Source organism: Microtus pennsylvanicus, chromosome 10 (genome assembly GCF_037038515.1).
Source record: "Microtus pennsylvanicus isolate mMicPen1 chromosome 10, mMicPen1.hap1, whole genome shotgun sequence".
NCBI classification, from domain to species: Eukaryota; Metazoa; Chordata; class Mammalia; order Rodentia; family Cricetidae; genus Microtus; species Microtus pennsylvanicus.
The window spans coordinates 31,395,032-31,421,838 of record NC_134588.1 but is presented as its reverse complement, the minus strand read 5'-3'; the positions used below and the strand labels follow the sequence as shown (position 1 = coordinate 31,421,838).

General features: G+C 40.5%; 1 protein-coding gene across 5 annotated transcripts in view; it reads left to right on the top strand.

Moving 5' to 3' along the window:
- Positions 1-25,007, top strand: part of Camsap2 (calmodulin regulated spectrin associated protein family member 2) — an 83,388-nt gene extending 58,381 nt beyond the window's left edge. For 3 of the 5 annotated variants that reach the window (XM_075988104.1, XM_075988101.1, XM_075988099.1), the window contains 11 exons: positions 1,037-1,130; positions 3,053-3,146; positions 6,947-6,981; positions 7,761-7,830; positions 9,566-11,753; positions 15,182-15,318; positions 15,749-15,969; positions 17,677-17,776; positions 19,185-19,300; positions 21,677-21,795; positions 22,151-25,007. In XM_075988104.1, the coding sequence (XP_075844219.1) occupies positions 1,037-1,130; positions 3,053-3,146; positions 6,947-6,981; positions 7,761-7,830; positions 9,566-11,753; positions 15,182-15,318; positions 15,749-15,969; positions 17,677-17,776; positions 19,185-19,300; positions 21,677-21,795; positions 22,151-22,456 (3,480 nt within the window). In that variant the 3' untranslated portion in view covers positions 22,457-25,007. The remainder of the gene's footprint in view (positions 1-1,036; positions 1,131-3,052; positions 3,147-6,946; positions 6,982-7,760; positions 7,831-9,565; positions 11,754-15,181; positions 15,319-15,748; positions 15,970-17,676; positions 17,777-19,184; positions 19,301-21,676; positions 21,796-22,150) is intronic. The other 2 variants (XM_075988103.1, XM_075988100.1) reach the window with 1 other exon arrangement.
- Positions 25,008-26,807: the final 1,800 nt, after the last annotated feature.

Genomic DNA, 26,807 nt, shown 5'->3' with positions numbered 1-26,807 from the left:
CATATATGTATGTATATAAGTAAGTTACTTATTATGTGTATAGTGTAACATGGTGGCCTACTTGTTGGGGTTTCTTTCCTGCCCAGTCCCCACAGCCAGTAAGCCCCAAAGAATCACACAGACCATCTACATAAGTTATAAAACTGATTGGCCCATTAGCTCAGGCTTCTTATTAACTCTTGTAACTTATATTAACCCATTATTCTTATCTATGTTAGCCTCATGGCTTCAGTACCTTTTTCGGTCACATCTTGCTTCTTCCATGGTCTGGGAAGGACTGGGGAAAGAGCTTCTTTCTTCCCAGAATACTCCTGTTCTCCTTGCCCTGCCTCTACTTCCTGTCTGATGGTCCAGCCTATACTTTCTGTCTGGCTACTGACCAACAGCATTTATTTAAAACATAATTGACAGAATACAGAATTGGCCCACACCAGTATAGTCTTATAGAAGTATGCTTTTGAGAATTCCTTTAAGCCATTTAAAGAATTATTTGTGTTTTCAAGTATAAATAAAATATTGCTATTCTTAATGTTTTAAAAATTCGAAGGGTGCATTAAATAATAAAAACAATGTTTTTATCCATTTATAGATTATTTTAGTCATAATAATCCATAGCGTTTGATATTACTCAGCATGTGGATTACTATTGAATTTAGCATTATCAAATGTGGATACAATATTTAAGTGACATTTAATTACTTTTCAAAAAAATTCTTACATTTTTTAATGGCAAAAACTCAATGCCATTTGTTTGTATTTGCACTGGAAGAAAAGGACATTTGTTATCTCAGAGTTCTGCATAGCTAGAGATAGTGATGCCTGGGAGATTTGCTATAAAACAAAGTATCAGAGATCTGAATGTGTGTGTTTACAGGTGCTAAGCTTTTTACTCTAGGCTTAATAAAGCATAGTGAATATTTTTAATAGTGAATGAGTAGAATTCAAATCTGTGTTTGAGAAAATAAAGCATATTTGTTTATCACTTGGACTGGTTTTACCTAGGGCTTCTTTTAATTTTCTCAACTCTCTTATGTAGAGTAATTATTTGGTGTTCATGGCGGAACTCTTTTGGTGGTTTGAAGTTGTGAAGCCGTCATTTGTACAGCCACGTGTTGTTCGTCCACAAGGAGGTAACCAGTCTTTGTTATTTTTAATGTAGAAAAATGGGAAGTTTATACTTCTTATCTGGTTATTCTTTTAGATAGAAACTTATTATTTTAGATTCCAGCTATTATCCTTGGTTAAAGTCTAAATGTTTTAATAGTTAATGTACCAAATTATCTGCAAGAAACAGAAAAAACAGTTCCTGTATTTGACATCTTATGGCATGGAACTTACAGCATAAACTGGGTGCTGTATATCTTTCGTTCCTATCCATAGTTTCTATTTCCTATTAAATTCTTTGTTTTTGATATCATGTTACCCGAACTCGAGTCACATCAGGACTTGACCTTATCAACAACTTGATTCTGTTAAATCATGAAACACTTTGTGGATCTATCTTTTAAACTGACAATTACAATAAATGAACAAGAAATAAGAGGGCTGTTGTAAAGGTCCCTAGGAATAAAGAAAGACTTTGAGTTACTGGCAATGGCTGGGAACACAACTTGGTGGTGGAGTACTTGCCTAGCTTGCATATAGCCTTGGGTTCAAGCTTCTTTACTGGCAGAAAGCAAAATAATAATAATAAAATAAAATAAAAAAGAATTTTTGTTTTGTTTCTATAGCAAATGTAAAACTGACTGTCTAAAACACATATTCCTACATTTCTTCTAAGCTTAGAACTTCCAGGAAAAATAGGGGGCCAGTTCTTCCTGCTACAGTGCCTACTGCACCCTGTACAAAATGTGATTATTCTGTTTCCGAGCTACTTAGCAGCTTTCCTTGGTTTACATTTCCTTTTTCTAATCACTGTAGTTAAGTTCAACCTTCCCAGGGATAAAAAGGAGGACGAAAAGATTAGGAACTAAGAGGAGGGCAGGCTATAATAGCAAAAGAAAGGCATATCATTGTAGTGGGTATAATCTTACTTTATAAAGTGTGCTGATCTCAGGCAAGATTCTGCACTGTGAGAGAATTTGTGTTTGATTTCTCCTGATTTCTCCAAACCACTTAAAGCAGATTCTCCACACCGAGCAGTAGCTGATGAAGAGTACCTGGAAAGGAGCTGAGATCCTTAAGGCCATTCGTGAAAGTCACTTACCTTTAATAATTGTCGTAACCAATATTTATACAGTATTTTTGCAGTTAGTGTGACTTTTTACTTGTAGTTTTTGCAGTTTCATCTGAAGCCCAGCACTTAACAGTAACAAAGCTTTTGCATTAAACATCAGTCAAAATCAGGTTGCTTTCTTCTAGAATTACTTACAAGCATGTAAGCAAGACATAGTGGTTCTTTTTTGTTTCCGGTGAAGAGATCTGATCGTTTTTAATTAACTATCAAATTACCAGCTATTTCATAAAAACCAAAACCGAAACTGATCTGGTATGTCTAAAATTTTATGAAAACTTTCACAAGATTAAGCACTCAGGTTATCCTTATTTTGAATACCTGTATTTGAATACCCCCCCCCCCCCATTAACCTTAAGTGGATTTTTTTTTTTTTTTTTTGGTTTTCCGAGGCAGGGTTTCTCTGTGGCTTTGGAGCCTGTCCTGGCACAAGCTCTGTAGACCAGGCTGGTCTCAAACTCACAGAGATCCACCTGCCTCTGCCTCCCAAGTGCTGGGATTAAAGGCGTGCACCACCATCGCCCGGCTGGATTTTTAAAAGTCTATCAAGAAATTATTTTGAACTTTTGGAAATTATTTAAGGGTACATTTCTGTTAGAAGGAGTTATTTAAAGAGAACCAGGGCAGTTCTGGGGTCCTAGGTTTGATCAGTAGAACGCACTGGTGGGGGAGGGTGTGTGCGAGAGAGAGCCATGATTACTTTATAAGTAATGAGGGAGAGAGAAAGTAAAATTTAAATGATTACTGTGGCTGAGAATGTCTAACATAGTGTTAGAAATAATTTGAGCACACAATTTGAAGCTGTGTTGTTCTTTCTAGCTGAGCCTGCGAAAGATGTGCCCTCAGTGCCTGTCTTGAATGCTGCCAAAAGAAACGTCATGGATAGTTCATCTAGTTCCGACTTTACCTCAAGGTAGACTCCACTGTGATGTTACCATGTCCATGTTAATTACTATGAAATCAAATCATATTTTGACATGTAAGAGGGTTTTTTAATTTTGTAGTTCGATTTATAAATTAAGTTGCAATAACTTATGCTACTAAGGCCTATTTTAGTTTAAAAGTAATTGAAATTTATATTGAAATGACTGTTTCATAAATGGGTTTTTAATGAACCACACTGGAAAATGGGAGAAAATGTTCTAAGTTCCAAATAAGAAACCTAAAATTAATTTTTTGCTGCATTATTCCAATAATTGAGACTTATTTAATAGTATAACTGAAAAAAAATCTGGTAGGTGACTCTTAGACCTCAGAAAACTTTTAAAATTATATGTGAATATTTACATTTTCACTGCATTTATCTATGTGTGAGCACATGTGGAGGTCAGATGCAGTTAGTAGGGGTCAGTTTGCTCCTTCTGAGATGGCTTCTTCCTGGGAGCAAACTAGGTCGTCAGCCTTGAGAACAAATACCTTTACCTTCTGACCTTTCTTGCTTGTCCTGGATTTTTTAGTTTACTATTATTAAAAAAAAAAAATCTTTGAAACAGGTCTTCCCCACTTATGTTAGTTAATTTTTGTTGCTGTGGTTCCAGAAGGGGGGGTCCAGCAGGGGGAGGTGTGGCAGCAGGCAGCCAGAGCAAGAAGCTTAAAGCTCTCATCACCAACTGCAAACACAAAGCAGGAAAAGTAAAGCACAGGGGGGAAAGGCCTCAGCCTCAAAGCCCATCCCAGTGACACACTTCCTCCAGCAAGACTGCCCTCCTCAGACAGCACCTAGGGCCTGAGTATTCAAATGTCTGGGTCAGTGAGAGCCTTTTTTCTTTTTCTTTTCCATTCAAATCACCTCGCCACACCACCGTTTTGTTTTCTAAATACCTAGTTATAGAGAAGTAGCAATTGAATATAATATTGAATCTTTATTGAATGCTTTAATCTTTAACATAAGGAGCTGAATTGAAAGAGAGTGTCCTAATAATTATCAGAATAATCCTGACTGCTGATCCAAGTATATGATAAAGTCAATTGTTAGTTTAAATTTTTTAACTTATTTATTTGGTTTTCAGGACAGGGTTTCTCTATGTAACCCTGACTGTCCTGGAACTCGCTCTGTAGACCAGATTGGTCTTGAACTCAGGGATCCTTCTGCCTCCTTCTCCAAGTGCTGGATTTAAAGGCGTGCACCACCACTTCTAGCAATCAGAAAAAAAAAATTTAAGCAGAATCTATAAGCCAGCCTGCCTGCCTGCCTGCCTGCCTTCCTTCCTTCCTTCCTTCCTTCCTTCCTTCCTTCCTTCCTTCCTTCCTTCCTTCCTCCCTCCCTCCCTTCCTCCCTTCCTCCCTTTCTCCCTTTCTTCTTATGTCTTGTTTTTTTTTTTTTTTTTTTTTTTTTTTTGGACAGACAGGGTCTCACTGTATAGCTCTGGCTAGCGTGGGACTCTCTGTAAACCAGGATATCGCTAACTCACAGAAGTGCACTGCCCTGCCTCCTGTGTACTGAGATTAACAGTGTGCACCACTATACCCAGTCTTAGACTTTTCATTTGTATTTATTGCAGCTTGGAGTTTATATTAACTTTAGACTCGCCAATCTATCTTATTCTTTTGTTTAAAGTTATTATGCTTTGTGGGTTTTTGGAAAATCAAGGAGATCTATTAAAAATACATTTTTTAAAGGTATGAGTAAAAACTTTAAAGTACTTTTTGTATTCTTGGCCTAATTACATAAAAATAAAAACATTCTGAAACTGTCACTGTCATTTAAAAGGTTTTTGTCAAGTACATGTTTGCCAACTTGCAGCCCCTTTTCCTCCGTATTTCCTACCTTCATGAGCTTCCTGGTGTCTATAACGCATCTATCTCTTCAAGGTGAAAGGAGAGCTTTCCTGCCTTAGCTTCCAGTGTACTGCAACTTCATTAAGTTTCCATTCTGTGCCTGCTCACCATTGAGTGTAGAAGGATTAGTTATGAAGTACTAGGGATCTGGTGCTGGGGCATCGCTCAGTTACAGAGCGCTTGCTTAGCATATCCAAGGCCCTGGGTCTGACCTCCCACACCTAAGAAAGGGAAGCAAGGGACGGATGTGTATGCAACTAATCAAGGAACTGCTGTTTATATTTCCCCTAAGGGAAGCTTTCTAAATATAATTTCCTCAGTGCTGTCCTGAGCGACTCCATTTCCTTCTGGATCACCATTCCCATACTCAGTCTACTTCCATTCCAAAGTGAACAGCGAGGCTTCAAGAGTCGATTATTCAGTCATGACTAGGACAAGGATCTAAATGAACAGTCCCTATGACCCTGGGAAAAACTAGCTTGGGTCCTATGGAGACTCATCTCTTTTATCTTAGATAGCCCAGTGACTACTTTTTCTCTTTTCTAGGAGAACCCTAATAACCCAGGTATTATCTGAATCCTTTCCCTTGAGTTACTGCCTATTGTTATCCTAGGCTCCTAGGCCCTCTACCTTCTGTAAGTCTCCCTGTGATCCTTCATAGAACTTCTTGATGACGTATTTATTTAATTTATGTACATTGGCGTTCTGCCTGCATGTGTATCTGTGTGAAGGTTTTGGATCCTCTGGAATAGGAGTTACAGACAGTTGTGAGTTACCATGTGGGTGCTGGGAATTGAATCCAGGTCCTCTGGAAGAGAAGGCAATGCTCTTAACCGCTGAGCCATCTCCCCTTCATAGAACTTCTGAGGAAGGATTTGATCATTTTTCCTCTCCCTGGGAATAGTGTGGTCACATCACAGGTGTTACTGTACCAAAAATAAAGGTCTGATGAGTAAAATGCAGGCAGGCCCAGCAGCTGCCTCACCTCCTTGGCTCAAGTTGATTTAGGAGTATATACACCAAAGTCCTATGTGTGAGTTTGAAAATGAGACAGTTAGCCAGCTTTTACCAAATGGTGGTAGTCATTATTTGGGGAAGAAGAAAAGAATGAACATGTTTTAATAACAGTTTCCTAGTATTCAAGATAAGCTGTGAAACATATTTCAGGAGGGCTATCACAGACATGCTTAGAAACTGTCTGTGCTTAATGACAGTTCTAACAAGTGACTGCATATAAGCTGAGAGAGTAAGCTGCACACACTGAGGAGAAAGATTCAGAGACCCCAGATAGCATTTGGTTTGGACAGGCAATCCTTCAGTATTTTTGCACTCTAGAGAGAGCTCATTGATTAAGCTTTCATTAAGTAGTGAAAGCGCAACATTGATCCTGACCTCTGAGTCTGCGCTGACTTGTTCAGTCTCTGTTTATATGAGTGGAAGCATAGTATGATTGAGCCAAAGCTCCTGCCTGACTTCCGTCCACTGGGGATAGGATGTATCACTTCACTTGATGCCAGCAGAATACGGCAGCTGAAAACCCGTATCTTAGTCGGGTTAGAGAGTATCTTAGTCGGGCCAATTATCACTTTCACCTGAGAAAAGAAGTTCTCAGCTCCCCCGTGTTTAGTTAAACAGGGCAGAGTTGGGTAAGGTGTAACAGGAACGCCTTGTGTCTTTATGAGGCTCACTGTCATAGGTGTTGGAGGTCTAGAGACCCAGACTGTTCTGAGAGGCTTGTCAGGGTCTTCTGTGGGATTTTATTGTACAGAAGGTTTTAGAGATTTAGGTCTCCCTAAAATACTGCAAATTAATGGGTTTAATTTGTTTTTTAATTTCTTTTTTATAAAAGTGTGTGTGTGTAAAAAGAGAGAATTTATTATATTTATTCTGTGTTGGGAAGGAGCTATGTTTATAGTCTCATCATTTGCCTTTTAGATATGCGCGTCCCCAGGCTCATTCTTCAGCCTCAGGTAATGTACTGAAAAGGCCTATGAGGAAAATGGAAAATACTATTTTAAGTAGGCTAACTGGAAAATGAGTGAGAATAAACATAAATATCTAGTCTTTTTCTGAAACGGGTTTGCTCTGTACATGATGGGTGGTCTGTAGCTCCATGCCTGCTTTCCCCTTTTTTTGTGGTATTAGAGATCTAACCAAGGGCCTCGGCTATCATATGCTAGGCAGGAGCAGTACCAAGGAGCTGCTTTCGTAGCTCCTGTGCTTGATTTTGTTTTGTTTTGGAGACAAGACCTTATACAGCCCAGACGAGCCTCAAACTCCTTATGTGGCCAAACATGAACTTGTGTGAGTGCTGGGGCTGCAGGTGTGCCCCACTGTGTCCAGCGAATAGACGTGCGCCACTGTGCTGTTTTTATTTTTTTTGAGGTCTATTTGTATTACCCAAACTAGTCTTGTACTACTAACCCTCCTGCCTCAGCCTCCCAAGTGCTAGCCAGTATTAGAGCCATGAGCCACTCCCTAGTGGATGTGCATATATGCTTGCTTGGTTTGTAACAAAATTCTTTACATGTATATACTTACTCTGTCAGGGAAGTACATTGGAATAACCCCAGAGCCTTTCATGCTAGTCAGTTGTTAGCTATAAACTACACATTCCTCTCCAAAACTTTATTTAAAAAATTACTTTGCTGTGTTTTAATTACTAAGGTTCCACTTTTTAGTGCCTTTAATGGACTCTCAAATATATTAAATGTGTGGTTTCAATGAGTTTTTCTTTTTGCATTTGAAGGAGGAATTAGGAGGTCTTCATCTATGTCTTACGTTGATGGCTTCATAGGAACATGGCCGAAAGAGAAAAGGTAATCAAAGTTATTAGTACAGTCATGTTATCAGAAAAGTCACTTTTATCTCCCTCTGCTTTTTTGTTGTCATTAACCAACCTGTCAAATCAAAATTTTAATTAGGATTTAACTTTGAAAAGGGCAGCATAGGGGTATGAGAGAGGCCAAAGAGGCTAAATTAAAAGGTAATGAAATAGTCCAATCTTTCCTTGAGGTCCATAAGATCATGAAATGAAGCCGCAAAACAGTCCCACACCAGTTAAGAATTAGGGATAATAAAAAGGGTTATTTATTTGTGGGGAAAAACTTATAGATCACCATCCCAGACAACAGTCCTCTCATCGCAAAGAGGAAACAGAGAGTCTAGCCGCTGGAAAGGGAGCCAGGAGAGAGAGAGAGAGAGAGAGAGAGAGAGAGAGAGGAGGGGAGGGGAGGGGAGGGGAGGGGAGGGGAGGGGAGGGGAGGGGAGGGGAGGGGAGGGGAGGGGAGGGGAGGGGAGGGGAGGGGAGGGGAGAGAGAAGAGAGCACATACTCAGCTTTGCTGCTTTTTAAAGTATAAGAGACCACACCCCGGTGGGCTGGTATCTTAAAGGCTATTAGCTGAAGGAGCGGAAGGAGCTCCCGCAGCACCTCCCCCTTTTGTTTAAGTAAGAGAGTTCCTAGCCCGGTACAAAACAATATACACTAGGAACAGATATCAAGTATAAGATTAGAATTACAATCAGCATAAACAATATTAAGCAAGGAACATATGCTAAATGTTTTAATAAACGTTCTATCCTATGGAGTCTAAGTCTTGTCTAGAAAATGGCTTGGCTAGATCATAAGAGGACAGTAACTATGACTATCTAATCTTTAACCCCATCAAAGGCCTGAGGGGAGATAATATTATTTGAGCAGGCAGGAAGTAGAATCAAGTAGCTTCCAAAGCAAGCAATATATGAGACAATTAGCTACTTGAGCAATCACCCAAAGTCTCATTTTTCAATGTTGAAGCAACCAACTTTGGCTAAGGCCTAATGTAACTGACAGACCATTTTCAGAGGCAGGAAATTTTTTAAAACCATTTTACCCTGTCTTGGCAAGATTTGACCATTCTGCTTACTCATTTCCGGATATCATGTAACTTGTCAGTGGTTGAGGCATTGTCAGTTTCTTGCCCAAAGACCAGTTTTGCCAAGAAGAAAACAAGCTCCAAGTGGAGGGTCTTTGATACTCAACATTCTCTCTGGAATAGAATTGGTGCTGTCAGAAGCAATCATGTCTCATGTCAAAAGAACCCTAAATTATTTAAATGTCATGTTTTTTGAAGTGGTTGAAGAATACCTATCTAGACAGAATACAATCCCTATGTATCTAAAGAACCTAATTGATCTAACTGTATGTAAAACAAATGTGAACAACTCTTGACCTATAATAACATGAAAATATACCCTAAAAGTTGTATCAATATACAAAATGTCTTAAACCGAGGTAGAAATATGCATATATATAATCTGACAAAATAACTTTGTATATATGTACAAATAATGTAAACAAAAGTAACAAATATAATTTGAACTTGTATTAATATACAAAACTTATACCAATGTAAATTATCCATAAATAATAGCTCACAAGTATTCACTCTATTCTATTCCCCATTAGTGAAAAATGAAGGAAGTGCATAGACTTTCAAATAATTATTCAATGAAGTTTTTAAATCATTTATTTCCACAGTTTCTTAAATATTTTGTCTTTCCATCTGTTTTAGAACTTCAGTGCATGGTGTTTCGTTTGATATTTCTTTTGATAAAGAAGACAGTGCACAGAGTTCCACTCCAAACCGAGGAATCATCCGCTCTGTTAGTAATGAAGGGCTCAACAACAGCCGTGCATCCAAACACACGAGAAAACACCTGTCCTTGAAGCCAATGAGTGGAGAAGAAGAAGGCATTGAAGAAGAACTTCATGTAGACCCTCGTGGTGACCTCAAGTCTTCCATGCCTCGTAACACAAATGACATAAATTCTAATGAGAATACTCACTACAGGCTTCCAAATGGGGCTTTACAAAACAGAGTACTGCTAGATGAGTTTGGCAATCAGATCGAGACTCCAAGCATTGAAGAAGCATTACAAATAATTCACGACACCGAAAAATCTCCTCATACGCCTCGGCCAGATCAAATCGCTAATGGCTTCTTTCTTCATAGTCAGGATTTGAGTATCCTAAATTCAAATATCAAGCTAAATCAGTCTAGTCCTGATAACGTAACTGATACAAAAGGTGCCTTGAGTCCCATAACAGACACTACCGAAGTTGACACTGGGATTCATGTTCCTTCAGAGGATATTCCGGAAACAATGGACGAAGACTCTTCCCTGAGAGATTACACTGTTAGCTTAGACTCTGACATGGATGATGCGTCTAAATTTCTTCAGGACTATGATATAAGAGCCAGCAACCACAGAGAAGCCCTGAGTCCCTGCCCAAGTACCATCAGCACCAAGTCTCAGCCAGGGAGCAGTGCCTCCTCTAGCTCCGGGGTGAAAATGACCAGCTTTGCTGAGCAGAAGTTCCGGAAGCTCAATCATACCGATGGGAAAAGCAGTGGGAGCAGTTCTCAGAAAACCACACCAGAGGGCTCCGAACTTAATATTCCCCATGTAGTATCTTGGGCCCAAATTCCAGAAGAAACCGGCATTGCCCAAGGACGGGACACTACTCAGCTGTTGGCTTCTGAAATGGTGCACCTTAGGATGAGACTAGAAGAAAAGAGACGTGCGATAGAAGCCCAGAAAAAGAAGATGGAAGCTGCTTTCACTAAACAGAGGCAGAAAATGGGAAGGACAGCGTTCCTAACTGTGGTGAAAAAGAAAGGGGATGGGATTTCCCCTCTTCGAGAGGAAGCAGCGGGTGCAGAAGATGAGAAAGTGTATACAGACCGAACAAAAGAAAAAGAATTGCAAAAAGTTGACGGACAAAGGAGCAGGTCTCTAGCAGACATAAAAGAGAGCATGGAGAATCCTCAGGGCAAATGGCTGAAGTCTCCAACCACGCCTGTGGATCCCGAGAAGCAGTGGAACCTGGCAAGCCCTTCAGAAGAGACTTTAAACGAAGGAGAAATTTTAGAATATACAAAGTCCATTGAAAAACTAAATTCATCCCTGCATTTTCTACAACAAGAAATGCAACGCCTGTCCCTTCAGCAGGAGATGTTAATGCAGATGAGAGAGCAGCAGTCTTGGGTGATTTCACCTCCACAACCCTCTCCACAGAAGCAAATTCGAGATTTTAAACCTAGACAGGCAGGCCTGTCGTCATCTACTGCTCCGTTCTCATCTGACTCCCCACGCCCTACTCATGCGTCTCCACAGTCTTCCAACAGGAAGAGCGCATCTTTTTCTGCTAAAAATCAAAGGACTCCAAGGCCAAATGAATTAAAAATAACTCCTTTGAATCGAACCCTGACACCTCCTCGGTCTGTGGATAGTCTTCCTCGGTTGAGGAGGTTTTCACCCAGTCAGGTTCCCATTCAGACACGGTCATTTGTGTGTTTTGGTGATGATGGAGAGCCTCAATTGAGAGAGACTAAACCAAAAGAGGAGGTTAAAAAGGAGCCGTCAGAGTGCAAAGGGACCTTGGAACCTTGTGACCATAATTCTGGGGAGAAGGAGAGTAAACCTCTTGAATCAACAGTTGCTGAAGTCTTGTCACAGCCCATCACAGAGACTGTGTGTGTGACAGCAAATGAGGACCAATTGAGTCAACCCACAGACCCACCTCCTAAACCCGTTCTCCCACCTGCTGCTCCGAAGAATGTCAATCTGATTGAAGTTTCTCTGTCAGATTTGAAACCCCCTGAAAAGGCTGATGTATCTGTTGAGAAATATGACGGCGAGAGTGATAAAGAGCAGTTTGATGATGAGCAGAAAGTCTGCTGTGGATTCTTCTTTAAGGTAATGCTGGTCCACATCGCTCCGAGCATCCTCTAGGATGGGTACCTGTATGTTTTCTAAATTCGCACCTGCTTCTTCAGGAACCATCTCTTCATTGCAAGGCAGCTGTTATTCCTGCCTTGTCCGATGGAAGTGCTAAGGTGCATTGTGGTGCTGCGGCCATACCCCAGTGCAGACTCGAGCTGCAGTCCTCTGCCGCAGTCTCAGCATGTTAAGGCTTTAACGGTTTTTATCCTAGTTTTTGAGTTTTGCAAAGTTATCTGATATGGGCCATACAAAGTGAAACATTTTTAAAAGCATGTAACTTGATATTATCATTAAGATATAGGTCTCTTTTTCTGGGAACCAAAGTCAAGGCCCTGCATCCCGAGCAGAGCTTTGCCACTGACTATACTGTCTGCCTCAGAAGCTCCTTTAAAGACAGTTTGAAGGAAGATGTATACATGGTCTGTTGGCCTTCGTATTACCCGCTTGTACTCTGCATCACAGACAGAGTTTGTTTTCCTGAAACTGAAGATACATGCTTCAGATTTGTTGTTAGGGCACAAAAACAGGTGACCTCTATTTTATCTGGCCAGGTTAGGAATATAATTACTATTGTTGTTAGATAACCATAGTTGGGCTGGAGAGATGGCTCAGAGGTTAAGAGCATTGCCTGCTCTTCCAAAGGTCCTGAGTTCAATTCCAAGCAACCACATGGTGGCTCACAACCATCTGTAATGAGGTCTGGTGCCCTCTTCTGGCCTGCAGGCATACACACAGACAGAATATTGTATACATAATAAATAAATAAATATTAAAAAAAAAGAAATAGATAACAATAGTTAAATAGTACTTCAACCAAATAAATGATAGCGCCTAGACAGTATTATTCCTGATAGTAAAGATCTTAGCATTTATAAATAAAGCCTTAATAATATTAACGCTTTTTTTCTCCTCAGTTATCCATTTCATCATCTTTGTATTTTTCTAAATTACCTCATGGAAGAATGTGTTATTAACGGTCTGAAAAATGTGTGCTGTTCATACTCCTTTAATTGGGGGACTGTTACCGCTGAGCCTGTAGAGCTGCACAGGGTAGGTGTGGTTAGAACAGTGTGCCCAGCAGCACGTTCTGCGAGGTGTGCAGTAGTAATGGGGAGAAGCGGCACATTGAGGCTGTTGAGATAGTGATGATTGCTAATTTTACTGTTGACAATTTAATGCTGTGATTATTTTAAATTTTATCTCATGGTGCTTGTCCCTTAGGCCTCTCTCAACTTTAGAAATTTGGATGTAAGTCATGTTTTGGCTCTTAATCATGAAAACTGAGGTTTTTTGTTTGTTTTTGTTTTTTATAGACTGCTACTATAGGTAGTAACACAGCAAAGTTTTATGTGCAGGTTTAGAGGCTTCTGCTACCTTATTCTTTGCCATCATGTCCATGTCATGCCTTTCCACCCCTCTGACATGGCCCAGCCATCCTGTTGTCCATGTGCTGTCTCCACTGGAGACTCCTCTCTTATATCTAAGGCGGTGCTGGGGAGTGGAATTATATCCTCAGGCCTCTGGGCAAGGGTTTGTAAAGTTCAGACCTCAGCACAACTCAGGGACTTGGGCAGAATAACCCATGCCTACTTGTCTAGACTCTTCCTCTTAGTTTCCCGACCAGAGGTTCTCAACCTGTGGGTCATAACCCCCACAGGGGTCACATATCAGATATCCTGTATATCAGGTATTTACATTATGATTCATAGCAGTAGCAAAATTACAGTTGTCAAGTAGCAATGAAATAGTTTTATGGTTAGGGGTCACCATGACATGAGGAACTGTATTAAAGGGTTGCGGCATTAGGAAGGTTGAGAACCCCTGATCTAGACTGTTTTGAACTCTGTTTCCCCTAAGATTTTCATGCTTCCTTGATTAGTTAGCCATGTCTCTGTGGCATCCTGCGTGTACTGACAATGCATTTGTAATCCAGAGTTTTCAGTTCTCTTGTTTGTCTTTTCTTTTTTACTTAGACTTTGAATACCCAGGGGGACTGGTTCTTTTTACCCAGAGTATAGTTAATGTGTATGTTTTGTTAGATACAGAAATGCATGTTTGAGCTGATAGGTTCAGTGATATCTTCCATTCATCGTAAAATATGTCTCTGGGCTTCCAGGCAAAGCAGGAGGCAAAAGTGCCTCTTTCCTGTGTGATTTAATACCTGTCGTACCCAGCACTGTAGTGCAAATATATTAGCCACTAAAGAAATCAGTATCCTCAAGAAGTCTTTAAAAAAGACAGTGAACCAGTTCTGCAACTTGTTACTTGCTTCTTGCTTGAATTGTGAAGAACTGCAGTGTGTAGGTCCCCCGAGGACTGAGAGTGCCCTCGTGAATCAGTAAGTCCAGGAGGTTTACAGACGGCCACAGCTCTCAGAATGGCAGAACTTCAGAACAGGAATTATGCCCATCCCCATCTCTTCTTCCGAGTGAAGCCAGTCAGACTGTCAGCATCAGCTGAGAAATAACTCAACTAGAAACAAGCCCTGCACCACTGATGCTACATGACATTTGATGGCTAGTTTTGGAATGCTTCTTATCTGATTGTTCATTATAATCTAAATATGGTTTTTAAAATGGGGGCCGACTCAGCTACTTTAGGTTATTAGAATCAAAGCCAGGTATTTGAGGGCTAGTGAGGTGATTCATTGGGGAACGGACACTTGTCAATGCTGACAATCTGAGTTGGCACCCAGATTATGGGAAAAGAGAACCAACTTTTTCGAGTTGTCCTCTGACTCCCATGCATGTGCCATGGCATGAGTACAGGGGAAGACAAACACACATAAATGTAAGCTTTTTAAATAGTTGTTTTTAGGCCATTAGATGGTCCATCAGGTAAAGAAGGGCTCTTAACACCAAACCTGGCAACCTGAGCTCAGTTCCCAGGACCCACATGGTATAGGAAAGAACTGTGAACTCCTACAAGTTATCCACTAATCCACTCAGCTCCACACATGAACTGTGTAATGTATGTCCACGCTGGAATGCACAAGTGTGTGCACAAACTAAAGCATAGTAAAAAAAAAATTACTTGTTTTCATTTTTTTTTTCTTCTGATGACCATTAAGTTTGAGGGATTTTTACATTTTCTGTATCATGTCCACATTTGGTAAAGTTGTAATTAGTTAAGATTTTCAGATATAAGTAACTACAAGTACAAGATGTGACTATGTTACCAAGCAGTGGTGGCACATGCCTTTAATCCCAGCACTTGGGAGGCAGAGACAGGTGGATCTCTGTGAGTTCAAGGTCAACCTGATCTACTGAGTGAGTTCCTGGACAGCCAGGGCTATAACACAAAGAAACTCTATCTTGAAAAAAACAAAAAGTGGCTATGCTAGAAAACAGAAATATTGAAATCTAAAATGTTTACTGTTTTTCAACAAAATTTGTCCTTAGGATGATCAAAAGGCAGAAAATGACATGGCAATGAAACGGGCAGCTTTGCTGGAGAAACGTTTAAGGAGGGAGAAAGAAACTCAGCTTCGGAAGCAGCAGCTGGAAGCGGAAATGGAGCATAAGAAAGAGGAGACAAGGTAAGGATGCTGCTACCTGGTTCTATCTCGGCAGAGATCAGCAAGTGTGCCCAAGGGGCAGTCCCACAGCTATGTGTTATTAACAGTTTTCAGATGTCCCGTGGGCAGTGGAAGGCAGCTGGATCCTTGCCAACTTTGGGTGGTTTTTGGAAGTTCAAAGTATTCATTTTACTTGTCAGAGTAAAGTTTTCATGGACATTAACTTTGAAAATCTATATTAATGTTTAAAGAACATTAAATTAACTTCACTGAGAAACACACACACACAGATGACCAAAATTGTAAATGTTCTCAAGTAACATTTTAAGCGAACTATTATTTTCTCCCAAGGTTCTGAAATATAGTAATTTTCTTTCTCTCCTATCAAACTCTCTCTAGTGTCATTTGTATTTGGTATATAAAATAATCAATTCAGCCATTTGGTTTTTAGGCGTAAGACTGAGGAAGAACGTCAGAAGAAAGAAGATGAGCGAGCACGCAGAGAGTTTATTAGGCAGGAGTACATGAGGCGAAAACAGCTGAAGCTAATGGAAGACATGGACACGGTAATCAAGCCTCGTCCTCAGGTGGCAAAACAGAAAAAACAGCGGCCAAAATCTATTCACAGAGATCATATTGAATCCCCCAAAACACCAATCAAAGGCCCTCCAGGTAACCCCAATTACTTATAAGGAGGTCTGTTCATAAACACCAGCTTGGTTTGTTGTACTAACTTGACATTGCCTTGGTAATACTAAATTGGAACACAGTTTGAGGTGATGCATGGCCTTATTTGGAAAGCCAAAATAAGCAAAGGAAATTTTTATTTAATCTAGGTGCGTTATATGTGCATGCATATATTTAGTAGATCAAATGTGAAATGCTAAAAATATAATTTAAATACTAACTTATTAGAAAATCCTGTCTACAGATGTAACGTCCTTGAATTATCAGTTACCATATCTGTCTCCCCTTTTTTCCCACTCTTAAGACTGGTCTCATATAGCTCACGCTAACCTGAAATTCGCTATATAGCCAAGGATAACCTTGAACTCTGGTCCTCCTGCCTCTGCCTTGTAAGTGCTGGAATTACAGGCATGTACTAGTGCTCCTCTACTGTAGTGTTGGGTTGAATCCAGGGCTTTGTTCTTGATAGGCAAGCACTCTCCTGATGGCACCACATCCCCTAATGCATTAACTACTGTCTAAAAACTTAGAATTTAGGATAGATGTTATGTGTGTAAAATGTATAAGAAACGTGCCTGTATATTTTGTTGTCATTGTTCTGGAGGTTCTGGGTGAAAGATTAAATCCAGGACATCACACATGAGATGCACGCACTCTCCCATTGACCATATCCCTGGCCCTTGTTATCTGGACAATGAAGAACATCGGGTCAAGATTTCAGAAGGCCCCCCTAAGATAGAGTCAAAAATCTAAAATTAAAATTTTTTGTAGTTGATAAAATATATCTTTTAAATTCAACTGCATAGTTTTTAAGCCATTTTATTTAAAGTAGTGCCTTAGAAAATTTCAGACAGTTCCTATAGTTGGAGCTAAGGATAAAGATAGAGGCCTTGCCTAACATGTTTGAGGCTCTAGATTCTATCCTTAGCACTTCAAAACTAAACAGAAACTCTAGTCCGAGTCCTAGAGTTAATAACCTAAAATTCACTGTTGCTAGGCAGTGAAGCTTCTGCTTGTATGCTTGGTTCTTAGCACAAGCTGGCCTACAACTGGCAGTGGTGCTTCAGTCAGTATTCCTCCCAATATCTGAGGCTATAGGAATGAGCCTGGTTTGGTGAAACTCTTTGACAATATAATATTGGCTTGTGTGACTGAAGAGATGGCTGTGACTAGTGAGATAGCCCAATGGTTAAGAGCATTTGCTGCTTTTATAGAACCCACATAATGGTTCACAACCATCCTAACTCCAGTTCCAGGGGATCCAGCACCCTCTTCTAGCATCAGCAGGCACTAAGCATGCAGGCAGGACACACACATACATTCAGGCAAAAATTCATGCACATGTAGAATAAAAATAAATCCAAACAAAAGCATTGAGAGAAGTTTTAAGTTAATTTTGCACATGGAAAGTAGATATTGCAAAATACTTGTTTCTTTCTTGAAAAAACCTGAGCACAGTATCAGGTCTCCTATTAACCACTTTACTTTTGGGACAGCAAGTTAGTTTTGCTGTAGCCTAAAACTTGATTTTTAGATTAAATTATTTCTATATGCATGCACCATATTATGTGCTTAGATTCAGAGTAAAAGAGAAAAGAAATTAGAAAGCCCAATTGTCGTTGCTGGTGTTTTCTAATGGACAGACTCTTTTCTAGTTTCTTCTTTTACATTTACAATTTTGTTTCTGTTCAGGATCACGAATTTACCGTGTTTTTTCAGTCTCTAGCCTCTCTTTGGCATCGCTGAACACAGGTGATAACGACAGCGTTCACTCAGGCAAGAGGACACCAAGGTGAGCCCTGAGCTTCTCATTTTTTTTTTTTATAGAAAAGAATGTGGTACTTGCAATTATATAAAACTTGAAATAAAAATTAGAGTTATTTTATATTAAATGAAACATCACAAATTTTTAGTTTAGTGGTGGTAGCGCATGCCTTTAATTCTAGCACTCAGGGGGCAGAGGCAGGCTGACATCTGTGAGTTTCAGGCCGGGCAGGGCTACACAGAGAAACCCTGTCTTGGAAAAACAAAAAAGAAACAAAAAAAACTTTCTGTTAAAATGATATGAAATGGAGCCACTAAGATGACCCAGTGGGTGAAGGCACTCGCTGCCACCCCTGATGACCTGAGTTCAGTCCCCGAGACCACACGGTGGGAGAAGAGAACTGGCTCCAGTAAGTTTCCTCTGACCTTCTACATGACGTGGTACAAGTATGCGCGCACACACACACACATACGCGCACACACACACACACACACACACGGTGTGTGCATACAATTAGTAAATAAGTCAATAAATATAGCGATTATAGTAAATAATCTGTTTTTCCATTTCTTTTAGAATTTGAGTTATTAACATTTATACTTTTATAAGCTGTAAATACTAATAGTAACTATATACAAATCGTTGCTAATATGACTATAATTAAATAATAGAAAGAGAAAAATAACAGTAACATTAGAATAACCCCAAAGGTAGTTTGCTTGCTTGGATTTCACATTCTGGAGCCTTTGTATCTAACACACAGATTATACGGTCTCTTGGACTCCTTCTCTGGCATATAGACTAGATAGAATCGGTGTCATCATGAACTAGAAGACCCATATATGCTGTGGAACTGTCTTTGTACACTGTAAATATGTATTGCTCTCATCATTAATAGAAAGCTGATTGGCTGATAGCTAGACAGCAAGAGATTGGACAAGATGGCCTGACAAGGGGAGATCGCTGGGTAGAGGAAGGGCAGAGTCAGAGGAGTTGCCAGCCAAATGCAGACTGAGTCAGACACACAATGGGACAGAGGTGAAAGCCCCAAGCAGCACATAGACTCATAGAAGTGGGCTATGTTTGGAGAGCTGGTTAGGCCTGAGCTGTCAGTCAAGCATTTATAATTAATACTAAGCCTCTTTTTGGTTATTTTGGAGCTGGTGGTTGGGACAGGAAAACTGCCCACACACATCAACAAAGAGTGCGTCTCTGGCTCTCAGAATCTCGGACTTGCCATTGTCTTACCATTCTGTTGTGCAAGTTTTCATATGGAAAAAGTTCATCCCAACAGTATTTATAATGTGCCATATAGAAGATGCAGTATTAGCACCGCCTCGTTCTTAAGGCTCTAGGTTGTTTTGATTGATACCGTCACATACAGCCTCAGAAACCCAAGCATTTGAGACATAAAACTTCAGTTATTCATGTTTAGGTCAGAGTCTGTAGAAGGCTTCTTGTCTCCGAGTCGCTGTGGCAGTCGAAATGGTGAGAAAGACTGGGAGAATGCATCAACAACTTCTTCCGTGGCTTCTGGAACAGAGTACACAGGTTAGTGTGAACATTCAGGGGAGCGTTTTAATTGAATGCACTCATGAGAACAGGTGTGGGGTGCATTAGAGGAGTTCCTGAGCCAGGCGGTGGCGCACACCTTAACCCTGGCACTCAAGACGCAGAGGCAGGGGATCTCTGAGTTTGAGGCCAGCCTGGTCTACAGAGTGAGTTCCAGGACAGCTACACAGAAAAACCTTGTCTCAAAAAAGCAAAAATACAAACAAAGAAACAAAGTTACTGTTCACCTCCTGGTGTAAACACAGTGTCTGTTATAGTAAGGAAAGTGCCACTGAGGTGCCAGCCTTTCAGGATACAGCCTCGCGGAGGCAAATAAGGTAGGTTTCTAAGCAAAACTAAAGGTATCACTTAGCGCCATTTGCCTTAATATTACTGACCATTTCTCTGTGATAATTGGGGTTCAGAGGGACCTTAGAAAAGTTTTATCAACAAAACATTGTTCCTCATAAATATGTGAAGGAGATTCTATCCCTAAGGGCTTCCCAACACCCCCTAACATAGGGGCTTCAGTTATAACCAGCCTGGGTAGCTTAATGAGACTCTGTCTCAAAATAAAGACATAAAGGCTGGGGATATATCTACTGTTGAAGTGTCTGCCTAACGTGTCTAAGGGCCTGAGTTCAGTCCCTAGCACCACAGCTATAGCAGTGATGGTAACAGCAGTGTTAAGGGAACCTAGAGGTAGGAAGAATGCATCAGGTCTGGGAGGGTGTGTCCACTCATGTCCTGTTCCCTCCATGTCCTCCTTCCTTTGTGTGAGTGGACATGATTGAATCAAATCAAAGAACAGAAAGTGAGAAGACATCTATCTAGAGGCAAGAACAGTAGAGAGAATGAGGAAAAGGTGGCAACATTGAGAGGTGAACCGTAACAACAGAGAAGAGAGTGGTGTGTGCGGAAGAACGGGAGAAGGAGATGCGCCCCAGTGCCTGTGTGTTCACTTTCTGGCTTCCCCTTTCTCCTCTTTATTCTATAGCTTTGGTACAACCTCCTATGATCAATTCGACAACCTTTTTAAAATATATGTATGAGTGTTTTGCCTGCATATGTCTATTCCCCTCTTGCATACCTGGAGTCTGCATCAGGAGGACATCAGACCCTCTGGGACTAGAGTTAGAGATGGTGTGAGCCACTGTGCAGGTGCTAGGAATCAAACCCAGATACCCTGGATAAGCAAGCAGCCAGTATTCTTGACCACTGAGCCGTCTCTCCAGCCCTAGTCTGACTGACAGCCTCTAGTGTGAGTATGGAGAGCATTTCCCTGTTCCTTTGCCTGCCTCTGTTCGTAAAGTTGAGCAGTCTGGATACCCTGAAAAGGATGGTTTTCTCCATTTTGTGTGTACATGCAGAGCCAGAAGAGGTGTGTGTGTGTGTGCTTTTGGATTTTTAAACAGTCTCAGTGTGTACCTCAGGTTGGTCTTGAGCTCAGATATCCACCTACCTCTGTTTCGTGAGAACTGGGATTAAAGGCGTGTGCCACCACTCCCAGCTGTGTGTGTTTTTGAAATGAGTTTCTTTCATTTGCCTGTCTCTACCTCACCAGCACCCCTTCCCCTTTAGTATAATGTCTTTTCTGGGGCTTGAACTCACATCCTTGTGCTTGCAAGACAAGCACTTACTGAGATATCTCCCGAGACTACATTTTCTTGCAAGCTAAAACTAAATATGGTAACTTAAACCAGTAACCCCAACACTTGTAAGACTGAGGGAAGAGGATGGCCACGAATTTGAGGCCAGCCTAGACTGCATAGTTATTTCCAGGTCACCCTAGGCTTACAGAGTGAGGCACTGTCTCAAGAGTAGAAGAGAAAAAAAAAATCCATAAGAAGCTTCAAGTCCAGAATTTGGTTTCTAAAAATAACTCTTGGACCCTTTGTATGTTAAGCTCAACAGTCAGTAATGTAGGCAGCCTGGGAAGGTTGAGGAGACAGTGTAACAGTTACAGGCAGTGTCTTATTCCCTGCACTGCCTTCACAGGACAGTGAAACAAAGCCACAAGAACATCCCCCAAATTTGTTCTTGTGTGAATAAAATAATGTTGTGGCTAGAGTGTAGCCCCTAAAAAGATCGTAAGAGCTGGACATGGCGGCACACACCTTTAATCCCAGCACTTTGGAGGCAGAGGCAGGTGGATCTCTGTGAGTTCAAGGCCAACCTGGTCTACAACAGGCTGCATAGTGGATGGACCCTGTCTCAAAAAAAGAAGAGGAAAAAAAAAGTTCATAAGAAGCTTCAAGTCCAGAATTTGGTTTCCTCTTGTAGCGACTTCAGTGTAGGAGCAGTCACATCGTGGAAAACTGGTGTGTTTCTGTCTGGAGATGTTATTTCTGTAACTGTTGTCAATGGTTATCACAGGACCCAAGCTCTACAAGGAGCCGAGTGCAAAATCCAATAAGCACATAATCCAGAATGCACTAGCTCACTGCTGTTTGGCTGGGAAAGTAAATGAAGGTCAGAAGAAAAAGATATTAGAGGTAAGTGTGTTCTTATGAAAGTGAAATTTAGAATCTCAGAACTTTAGGGGCCTTCTGGATCAGTGCAAGGGTCTTCTGGTGGGTCACTGGCATCTCAGCAGCGTGAGGGTCTGTAGTGATCTCTCAGAGAGTTCTGGAAGACCTAAAGGGTTAATTACAGACTTGGAAATTTTTGGTAGAATACAGTAGTGAAGTGCCTGCTCGGCACATGTAAAGGATCCCTAGGATGCCAAAATAGTAACATAAAATTCTATTTTAAAATGTCATAAATTTTAACCAAGAAATAGTAACAATTATAGAAACATTGAACAAATACAGCTTTATTGTTATCTTGTTTTTGTTTTCTGTTCTAAAGGAAATGGAGAAGTCAGATGCCAACAACTTCCTAATCTTGTTCCGGGACTCAGGCTGCCAGTTCAGGTCTTTGTATACTTACTGCCCAGAAACTGAAGAAATCAATAAACTGACTGGGATAGGCCCTAAATCTATCACTAAAAAGATGATTGAGGGACTTTACAAGTACAATTCTGACAGGAAGCAGTTTAGCCACATACCTGCTAAAACTTTATCCGCCAGTGTGGACGCCATCACCATTCACAGCCACTTATGGCAGACCAAAAGACCAGTCACGCCCAAAAAACTCCTGCCCACTAAAGCATAGGCGGCGGGGGATGCACGCTTCCGAACCTTTGCGGTAGATTTGTACTTCATCTTTCCTGCCTAGAGAAAATCTTTCTAATTGCCAACAAGATTTTTATCAATTAAAACTGGACCTTCACTCTGTTGTTGTGAACAACTGGAATGCAAACAGTATTGTGGAGTGAGAAGATTGTTACTAGGGGATGAGGCCAAGTGATGAAGGAAATGTCGTGATTCACAGACAGGTTTGTGTGTCACCAGGTGCCTGCCTGGTGTCAGAGACCTTGAAGCACTGAATTCTCATGGACACAGTGGACATAGGCTTGAAATGTGGCTAGATGACAAATTATGTGTTGTATTTTTTTTAACCCTATACTATGTGTGCACATCTTCAGATGGTTTTGTTGCTGTTGTTGTTACTCTTCTCTCTCCTGGGGGCTTCTTCTAAGCTGCCTTCATGTGTCGTTTCGTGTGGGGATCATGAAAGTAGAAAGTTCACATTGAGAAGTAACTTGCACCTTTCTTATGATGTTAAGAGAACACTAGTGTTATGTTTTACAATAGCCCTTATGTTTAATGGTGTTACAGCATTTGCAAGACTCATTCTAAGTATTTACATTCTATATTTATTACTCACAAAAGTATTAACATTCTCTGTTGAGTAAGGAGGTGTAAAAGCTGCTCCTGGGTTCCCTGCAGACCGCACAGGCTTAGCCCAGAGTATCTTTTAAGAAGCTGCTGATTAAATCAGTATGTTTTACGCCACTTCTGGCCAACTCAGAATAATTCAGGTTGTGCTTTTAACAACAACAAAACACTTTCTATTCTTTTAAAGTCACTTTATAAGCTGGCAGAAGTGAGTAACACTTGAGTGTCGCCTTTTAGTATGAAAATGCAAGGTTTCCCGGCCATTCTCAGGAAGCCTTTATATTTATAACCGATAGAGAAACTATATTTAGAATTTTTAAACATGTACAAAGGGCTACATTTTGATTTGAAAGTAGCTTCATGTTATTTTAGTTGTACTGGGTTTCCTTTTTTTTTTTTTTTCAATCCCTTTCCAGTGGAACAGCTTAGGTTTAGGGCACACTTGAAATCTCCTCTACACTGTCTTCATTCTTTAGCAAGTATACCAGAGGGTTAGTTGGGGAAAACTTCATTCTCAGGAAAAGACTTGAATGATTGATTATGTGACCCTGTTATGTTTCAGTGTTGTGACAGCTGTGTACACTGGGGGGCGGGGGACATAGCGTTTATGTGAGAGAGTAGTTTGTTTTCTTTCATGGATGTAGAGATGAAAATATGTACATTTCTCTAATTGAGTTGTTTAGAGAGAGCACTTGTGTCTCATGTGATGTATTTACTTATTTAAGAAGAATGGAATGGGATGTCCCTGAGCTGTACTTTACTATTATAAGGCTTCTAGGTATCAGTGCGTCTGGGTTTTCAACATTTTCTCAAATGCTGTCAATATTTTACTGTAATTTATGTTCTTATATTTATGTATATTTGTTAAAACTGTAAAAAAAAATTTTCATGGATTTTTTTCCCAAAACCTGTGCAAAATGTATGTGTAGCTCAAAACTATTTGTGATCTACTGCTTGCATGTAAGAGACCAGGATATGTAACTCTTATATTTTAAATGTATACATATATGTATATATGAATATTAAAATGGGGAATTTCACATTTTACCTTTCAGACACCAATTTTTATCACAATTAGAAGGAAATGGTCAAACAGATATATCCTTAGGATAAGACTAGTCTAAAAATTATGAACAAACCTAATCAAAACAAGATGGTAGTAGACAAAGGAATCTAATAAGTATTTTATATGACTAAACGTGGTCTTTTCCCTATCAAAGCAGCCTTCTTGCTATCATCTGAGTATTAAATAAAGAAAAGTTAGATGCAAGACAGTGGAAGAGCTAATGAACACTAAACACACTGTCTCTGCTCTTAAATTGTATATCCAGCAACTGAACTGAATGTCTAGTGTCTAAAGGTAGGGTGTGAATATTGCCACGAAGCTCATTGCTCTCAGTATATTTTACTTTATTAATGCAAGAAGAATACAGATATATTTCTTTAGTCTGCAGATTTTTTATTATGGTGCAGCTTTTTAAATTATGTTCTAAAATTATACAAATGAAAATAGCCATTCCATAAAGTTTGGCGATTTCCATCGACTTATTGAAACACAAGTGTTGTCATTGGCAGGTCAGATCACCATGACAAGTGTTCAGTTTAAATTGCCAAATCCTTGTCATGGTGAGCTGTGTGGCCTGTCACCTTGTGCTACTTAACACAACTTCGCAAGTTTTTCATTCCTCTCAGTTTCTCAGTTTTATTTTTGGAGGACTGTTACAGTTTTTTATTTGGCTGTTTAAAGCCAAAGCCATCTTTCTCGGCGTGACTTCATGGACACTGTTGGGCAATGTGCAGTGTGTGGTGTGCTTACCGTCCACTCCTGAGCACTGCAGATGATGCGTGCTGTTGATGCTCTCAGACTTGCTAGTTCCTGGTACAGTGTAGTTCCCCTTTCATTTGAATAAAAGCATGGCACCAGAGGACTCTGACTCTTCAATAAAGTGTGTGTCTTGTCTTTGGTAACAGTATCTGCACTCGGGAGGCTGCAGCATGGAGTTCTCCTGTCTCTCAGCCTGTGTCTAATATAACGATTTGACTATTCTAAGAAATCTTCATGCATAATCACGTGCCCAAAGAATGCTCGGGCATTGGCGTGAGCTCCACCTTTTTGTAAGATACTCAATCCTGAGAATACAACTACACTCTCACAATATTCTCCAATATTTTAATTTTCCAGAGTCAGAAATATCAGATCCTAAAAGTTTGGTGTATCACAGAAATATACATAAGCCATGAGGCTTCCCCCTCACCTGGTGAATGTCGCTGAGGCGGAGGAAACTACTCCACAGTGAACAGGAACAAACATCTTTATTTCTGACCTCTACACAGAGATAATGAAGAGTAAAATCTAATGAATCAAACAGCTGCAAACCTGACTTAGGAACCAGGAATTAGAAGAAAAAAAAAGAATCTGAAGTGAGTGAAACGCCATCATCCCATAGAAACAATGCTACTGAAAAACCAGATCCGTGCCTTCCGAATGACAGTTTCTCTTTAGAAATCAGATGTGTGGGTTTTGTATAATTTCATGGAGGATGGGGAAGTTACACCTGTCAGAGTTGCTTCTCACATAGGAAACCCAATCACCTGTGTGCAGCTTCCTAAAAGACCCCAAACCTTAGTGTCACCGCCGCACATATAAGTTGTTCCTCTATAGGTGCCTAGTATAAAAGGCACTAACTGCTCTACCCGAGGACCTGGGTTCAATTCCCAGCACCTATGTGCTAGCTCACCACTGTCTGTCTGTGATCCCGGTTATGGAGAATCTGATGTTTCCTGGCCTCTGGACACCAAAAGCACCTACCAATTGACAGAGGAGCTAATAAACTGAAGACATGGTTCTCAGAAAATGGTGGTCAGTAAGTGTGCCTAGTTGTTTACCGTCCTCATCCAAACTACAAATCAGAACTAAGTTTCTGTCTCCCACTAATCAGAAGAGCTGTCATGGAAAAGCGAACTACAGCAAACGCTAGGCTAACGCCTTCAAAGGCTCTTACTCCTTTCTCTCCTATAACAGACGAACCTTAATCTCAGGCAGCCTCCAAAACCTAGTATGTTCCTCATCCTCTCTGTTCCCGACTGGTGGCCAGGCGTTCACAGCCCATGCTTGGCACGGTAGAACCTTCAAAAGGTCAGTCTCCATCTGTCTGTTTTCCTAAACACAAGCCTCATCATGTCGTCCTCGCTGGTCAGAACCATGGCTGTAAATATCAGTTCACAAAACAGACATTAAAAGTCCTCACAGGCTCACCCAGCTTGCTTTTCAGTGTGGTCGAACCATAGTTAGTGAAACCAAAACAAAACTAAGACATTCCAAGCTATCACAACACTGGGTGGGGTGTTGGGGGTTGAACTATAAGAACTTCTCCATGTTCATTTTATTCTTCAGCATGGGGAAGTAGAGAGCCGAGGAGATCATCTCAGTGCTTGGTGGAACCACTGAGAATTTTCGTTTGTCCACACATCTTCAGGAGCCCCTAAGTTTGCTTAGGATGTCAGTCTGCCTTTTTTCACAGTCACTGGTACAGGATGGCTGATCTTCTCTAATAAGAGTTCCCTCCCTGCTTGACTACCATCCTGTATGTCTTTTGAGTTCCCTGATTATAGCCTTGCCCAGAAGCAGGAAGGGGCTGTTTACAAAGTCAGCCCAAACCGAAAGTGACTTTAGAATTGGTTTTTCTGAATGGCAGAACCTAGTGCTAATAAAGCTTTACAAGAAG